The following is a 6787-nucleotide window of genomic DNA, read 5'->3' as shown; positions in this document are numbered from 1 at the left end:
CCAAGTGCTGGCTGGGGCCAGGGGGGCAGCTCTTGGCATGGGGGTCCTCAGCAGTGCCCTGGTGCCGCCCTGCCAAGGGGTTCCCTGCCTGGCAGCTGAAGAAGCCCCCAAAGGGCACCGCGTACTGGCCGCCCCCCTCGTAATCCTGGCTCACGCACACCTTGAGCTCGTCGAAGAGCTTCAGCGGGAAGTACCCCGAGGGGCAGGACTGGGCACCAGTGATGGAGTTGGCGCTGTGGGCGCTGAACAGCCCCCCAAAGAGATAGCCCGAGTGTGGGGGCACTGACCCACTCGTAGCGCACCAGTAGGCGCTGAATTGCACCCGTGAGAGCCAGAAGACGTCCCTGCACTCGCGGTGGCAGAAGATGCCCAGGATGCACTTGTTGCGGCACTCCAGATGGCTGTGGCCTTCCTCCCTCTCCTGCACGCCCAGCAGCACCGGAGTGTAGGTGGTGGGGCAGGAGAAAGCCCCAGTAAGGGGGTTCCTCTGCTCCAGCCCCCGGCACAGCGAGCTGGTGTCGGGGCCAGCCAGCCCGGTACACTCCTGGAAGACTCCCCCGAAGGTGAAGTTGGTCATGGCACCCTCGCAGGAGCCATCATCAGCATTGGCATGGAAGTTGAAGTTGGGCGAGGTGGCGTCAGTGCAGCCTGGGTAAGTGTTGAAGGTGTAGTAGCGACGAATAGCCATCTCCACTCGCCTGGCCAGCTTTTTCACCGTGGGGGTGGGCAGCTCTGGCAGGGTGCTGGGGTTGATGAAGAAGTACAGGGGCAGCCCTGAGCGGTCGAGAGCCACCAGCTGGTTTCTGATCCCCTCCTGCCAGGTCTTGAGGGTGATGCCTGGGTAAAAGGGGGTCCCACCGATGCTCTCTACCCTGGAGTTGGTGCGGTTCTCCATATACTGCTTGGTGAAGCCAGAGCCGACATCCAGGGACTCCTCGTTTTTCACACTGATGATGCTGTGGAAGGCTATACCGGCCGAGGCGGTGACAGCGCTCCGTGTGGCCCAGCTGTCCTTCAGGAAGGTTGCCTTGATCTGATCCTCCTGCACCAAGCTGGCTCCGGCATCCACGGAGGTGATGGTGTGAGTGCCATAGTTAAGCACCAGCACCTCGGCCAGAAAATCAGCCATCCGCGTCTGGTTGTTCTCCAGGTGGCTGGCGATCGTCAGCAGCTGCTTCTTGAAGCCCTTGTCCAGGACTGCCCCTGGGTCGATCTTGGCAGTGTAAACCAGGTTCCTGACTTGCACTCGGGTGGTGACGGCACGGTCTTTCACTTGGTGGGTCTTGGTCCGGTGGAAGTCGTAGGAGAACTTGCCGTTGATGGAGGAGAAGAGGGACACCTCCAGGTTGATGGAGGCGGAGGTGATGCTTTGGTAATCTTTCCAGGACTCGATGATCTCGGAGTTGATGTCCAGGTTGCTCTGCTTGCGAGGTATAGTGAAGACCTCATCTGGGATGATATAAGATCCGTCTTCTGTGGTCTTGCACAGCGAGTAGCCCAGGTTGATGACTCTGCCCATATCCAAATTCCTGAGGTTATCCCAGCCGCCCCCTGGCAGGACTTCCAGACTTGGGAGTTTCAGAGCCGCCTTGCACTCTGGAAACCCCGCAGAGGGGGAGAGCTCCTGGGACCGCTCAGCCCCTCTCACCCAAGCCACGGACACCCAGGTGAGCAGCACTCCCCACAGCACCCGGCCCATGGCTGAACTGGCCCTCACCAGACGTCCGAGCGGCGAGGCGGGAGCTGGGGAAATGAGCTGGCTGGGGGTGCAGCTGCTGGGTGGTTCCTTCTTTTGGGGGTTGAATTAACAAAAGGGAAAGGAGAAGTGAGAACCGATGAGTGTGAGAAATGACTGAGTGGAGCTGAGACAAGCAGGTGGGGAGCAGAAAGTCGAGGTGCCCGGAGCTCACAGCCTTCCTGTTGCAAAAGCTCTCTTTCCCCACGAAAGCTGTTCTGCTGGGGATGGGGCAGGGAGTAATCTTGCCTTCAGCTCTTCACCGTGCCCAGGGGATTCCATGGTGTGAATCTCCCTTGGCCAACGCTTGGGTGACTCCCCCAGACGAATCCCCCTTCGTGACCCCGGCTCCTTTGTGCCACCCCCACGGCCTTGGGGTCCCACTCACATGGCGGGGTGAGATCTGGCCCTCGTCGCGTGGTCTCTGCTGCTGACTCCAAGGCTTTCCTCCACGTCTGGGGCGAGGAGAGGAAGCGGGGAGGTGGTGCAGTGTGGTTTCAGTGTGGAGGACAGCACGAGCCTCGTCTCCCTTCTCTCCTGGGGAAGAGGCTGCCCGAGACCTCAGGGTGGGCACTGGTGGGTTTGGGGGTTGCCCCCATGGGAGTCAGCCCATAGCACAGGAGTCCCCGCATGCCAACATCTACATTAGGGCCCTCTCTCGCTTCCTTTGCCCCATCCCTGTCCTTCCCCCAGGGCCCGCTGTGCCCCCAGCTGGGAAAGGCACCTCCTGCTTGGGGCTGCGGCGCCATGGGATCAGGTCCCAGTGGTACTGAGCTGGCTCTGCCCAGGGGTGCCGGTACCTGGCAGGGCCCTGCTTTCAGCAGCACAGGGCAGCTGCTTTGTGTTTTGGGGAATAAACAGTTAAAGCAGCTTCTGCTGTGAAAGCTGTGACTCTTTCCATATGGACAGGCTCGCTTCCCCTATTTTTGCTCATTAGTTCCTCTTCCCAGGACGGTTCTGGCATGGGACCAGGCTGAAGCGAGAGGTGTGATGGAGAGGGGGGACCATAGATGCGTGTGTGCGTTTGCCAGGATAACGCTGAGGGGAAGCGGACGACAGGAACGTGGCCGGGGACGGCCTCGCTGGCCCCAGTGCAGCGCTTGGGTGCTGGAGTAGCTGGAACGCCCTGGTGCAGGCGGCCCCTTGCTGGAGGCAACCTGGAGCCATCTGCGTTTCTGACTGGGCTGTGAGGTCACCTCACCTAAAATTTAGCCCTGGGTTTCATTGCCACCCACCTTCGAGGCCTAAGCTGTGGCCCCCAGTGGAGAGCCGCAGCCGGCAATGGCCGTGGCCCATGGGATCGGTGGAGGGAGAGAAGCCCCGTGGGGCAGACAGGAGTTGCCTCATCTCCACCATGCCGGAGCAGCTCCCAGACAGGAACCAGGACTTCCCCATGCTGTGCCTGCTGCCGTGAGCCGTCCTCTCCCGTGGTGACCAACGTGTGGCAGAGCAAAGCAAAACCTGTCCACAACACCCAGCTGGGGTATTAAAAAAAAATAATAAATTCCTTCCTGACCAGCATGGGGAGCGAGCAAATGCTGAAGCAGGAGACCAAGCCACGCTCGACGGCTAGTGGGCGCCGGGGGGGGAAGCAGAGCCCTGGGCAGGGCTGCCACCGCCGTCCCGAGGGTAAGGAAGGGGAAGCGAGGGAGGATGGCCGCCAGTGGAGCTGCAGGTGCTGGAGCAGGAGCGGGAAATGTGGTTTGGATCTCCCCTCCCCCAAAAATTAGCGGCTGGGGGCCGGAGCAAGGGGCGCATGGGGAAAAGCCACAACACTCATGCGACCCAAATTGGCAGGGCCTGGGAGGAATGGAGGCAATGGAAAACCTCTTTGGTGCTGCTTCTATGCTGCTGGGTGTCAGGTCCGACTTCCGGCCACGTTGCCGGGTCTGGCAGGGACCCTTGGCCACCTGGGTCCTGGCCCCAGGGACCCGGCCCCCAAGCACGCCGGGCTCAGGCATCACCATCAGGCCAGGGCTTCCCCCGGGCTGGGATCCCCTGCAGCAGTGCGTCGCGTGGCCTCATCCTGCCGCTCGTTCCCGGCACTGGGAAGTTGAGAAGAAATGATGCTGGGAAGGCAGCACAGTTCGGTGCTCTGCCTGTAAAAACCATGTGGCTTTAGAAAAATGTCCAAGGGCTACTAATAAAGACATCAGTTTGCAGCAAAGTTCCTGGTGGGAGGAATTAGAGATTGTTACTTGGTGAACAGAAAAACCACAGATTGTAACCACGGAGAAATGTGAGCCTTAATGCTCGTGGGGATCACCCGAGATCAATGTTAAGCTGCAAAAATGTGAGGTACCCTAAGGCCATCAGCGCGTGTGTCAGCCATCCGTTGGGTGCTGGCTTAGATTGCTGCTCGGCACCAAAGCGCGGAAACTGCTTAGGACTGATGAAAAACTATGCATGTACCATGTCAGTAAATAAACAGACAGAGAGAGAGTCTATGTATACACCCACACACATATAGATATTTAAGCATTTCTTGGCTATGCAGAAACCTGAAAGGGGAGGGGATACTTTTACAAGAAACAGCCCTTTTGTCCTCAATTATATTTTATTTTTAGGCAAAGCTTGGAGAATCTTGTCACAACGAGAAGGGGAGAAATGTGAGTTCAAAAGCCATCAAAATGAACCACATTTTCAGTTTTGTTCCCTTTTCCGGCTGTGACTATTAGCAATTGGTAGAGGAGGTGGCCCGATTTGTGGATTTCTGTGAAGAAAGCGGGACTGAGCGATTTTGCGAGCTCTGTGCCCAGCACGCGTGCTGGTAAATGAGGGAGACAAAGTGGGAACTCGGGCCATGCAGATGCAGGTATGACTTGAGTGGATGTAAGCGTGGTCCCGGCTGGTCATTTTAATTAGCGTCTCTGCATTAAGACAGTGATTCAATCCAGTGTCAAGACCTGCCTCCTAGAGAGACCCAAACTCAAAGCACCTACAGGCAGAGAGGCCCTTTCTCCTCAAAGTCAGCCGCAACCTGTTTTTCTACAAGTGATCTCCTGAAATTTTTAGGGCCCCACAGACCGTCTCGACGGGGTCAGGTCATTCCCCAGCAGAGCTGCAAAAGCGGCGAGGAGCCCAGGAGGCCCCGGGGGACAGTTTCACCGCACTGGTTGGACCGGCAGCGGCGGCCGTGCACTGAGGGATGGCAAGGCGAGACAGGAGGGGTGCGCACGTCTCGCCTGAGCTCTGTCAGCCTGCAGCCAACTTTGGCTGTTTCTGTTTCCTGCCCCACCTGATGCAGGGATTTAAGTCGCTCTCAAAATACCATAATTTAAACCCACTGATTTTTCCCTTTCTGTCCCACGTTGCTTGTGCAACCTCTGTCACGGAACGTGTAAAATACAATCTTTAAGCACTTACAGACCGCCTTACTTCCTGGGAAGAGTAAAACTAAATTTTTTAGCAATACCCTTACAGCACCAGGGGTAGTGGGGGCAATGAGGGGTGTGCTAATTATCCCCTTTGTGAGGACGTTTCCCAGGGAGTCTAATTGCAGGTAAGTGCCACCATTTAATGGGCCCTATAACATTCGCATCGCACAGCAACCTCTGGGGGACGGGGTGATGTGGCTGCTGGAGGCACTTGTGGCCGGTGAGAAGCAGCGATACCTCCAGCGTGATCTTTTGGAGAACATTTCTTATAAAGGTCTTGACTGTGACTTTTCCTACAGCTTTGCTTACTTGGCTTTACAGGGGCTCTCCCAGCTTTGGAGAAGGAACAAGAAGCCGGGTAGGAGTCACTGGGTGATTCTGCTACCCCCAAGGCCAGGTTTGCTCCGTGCCTGAACCCTGTTGTTACAGGTGTGTGATCAATATTGGATAATTCTGCCCAGGGGATTTCACTTTTTTTCATCTTTATCAAAAATGGTGTTTTTCTCAGTGAAGTAGTCACCAGCATTATTACTAGTTGTATATAATACATGCTTTTTCTCTCTGAGTGTTTTCTGAGCACAGGGAAGTAGCTCTAAGCCCATGAGGGTCTCGGGAAGGATAATTTAAAATTGTGTTTCCCTGTATAATAGCCATCTAGCTCCAGAGTGGGTGGAATGGCACTGTTTTCTGTAAGCTCCCTTGCTTTACTGAAAGGGAGCAATGAATTAGCTTATTCAGCATAAACTGACTTTTAGACTTATTTTAAAGTTGTCATGGCCCAGAGCCTTTTAGTTTGCCCACGGACCTCCCCAGCCCTTCCCAGCCTGGAGAACGGGGCAGGAGGACTGGTGGTAGGATCAGCCTCCATCGTGCCAAAGGGAGATGCATGCAGTCAGACCAACCTCACCGCCCGGCACGGGCAAGCAGCCGGTGTTGCAGAGTGGACCGGGACACGCTGCTGTCGCTGGGGGCACCCCTCGCCTGCCCAGCAGCCTCCACACACCGTGCTCCCACCCAGTGCCTCCCCGTTTCTGTGGCCACGTGTGGGCACCCCATGGAGGCGCTGTGGCACCGTCCCCAGGGGCCCCCCAGGGACATTGGGGCTGCGGCACAGCACAGGCCAGAACCGCGGATGGCAGCTTCTACCGCCTGACCTCTGCGGTCCCTCCGGAGGGGACCACAGCAGCCAGGCCCTGTGGGGCTGAGGCAGGCCACGAAGGGCAAAGGTGGAGGTCCTCCAGGAGCTCCGAGTGCTCCCTGGGCTGGGGGCGTGGTCCCAGGACACCTCCAGGAGCAGGGACTTGCAGGGGCGATGGCCTCGTGTCGCACTCCCACGGGGAATGCCAGCCCGGATGGCCGTGCCACCTCCCCCCTTAACCCCTCCAGCCGAGCAGGGACGCCCGGCCAGCACAGCCCGTCCCTGCGGCGGCACCGCGGTGTCCCCACCACCAGGTACACGTGCTCATGCCACCTGCAGCAGGCCCATGGCACACAGGACGCCGAGGATGCCGTGCCACCTGCAGCAGGCCCATGGCACTCAGGACGCCGCAGCCGCGCCGACCGGCGACGCTCTCCGCTTGGTCCTGGAGAAGATTTGCCAGCGGGAGGGGACAGTGTCCCCGTCCCCGGGGAGCTCTGCCTCTGCTCACAGCGCCGTGCCGGGGAGCCACAGGTC

General features: G+C 58.2%; 1 protein-coding gene across 1 annotated transcript; it reads right to left on the bottom strand.

Moving 5' to 3' along the window:
* Nucleotides 1-7: 7 nt before the first annotated feature.
* Nucleotides 8-1699, bottom strand: MPEG1 (macrophage expressed 1; the record flags this gene model as incomplete). Its single annotated transcript, XM_009895374.1, has 1 exon — nucleotides 8-1699. A coding segment is annotated over exon 1 (1692 nt), but the record flags the coding sequence as incomplete, so codon positions are not given.
* Between the last annotated feature and the right edge of the window lie 5088 nt (nucleotides 1700-6787).

The sequence above is a fragment of the Charadrius vociferus genome, unplaced genomic scaffold (assembly GCF_000708025.1).
Source record: "Charadrius vociferus isolate BGI_N301 unplaced genomic scaffold, ASM70802v2 scaffold1611, whole genome shotgun sequence".
Lineage (NCBI taxonomy): Eukaryota > Metazoa > Chordata > Aves > Charadriiformes > Charadriidae > Charadrius > Charadrius vociferus.
This window is presented reverse-complemented; position numbering and strand designations above follow the sequence as displayed.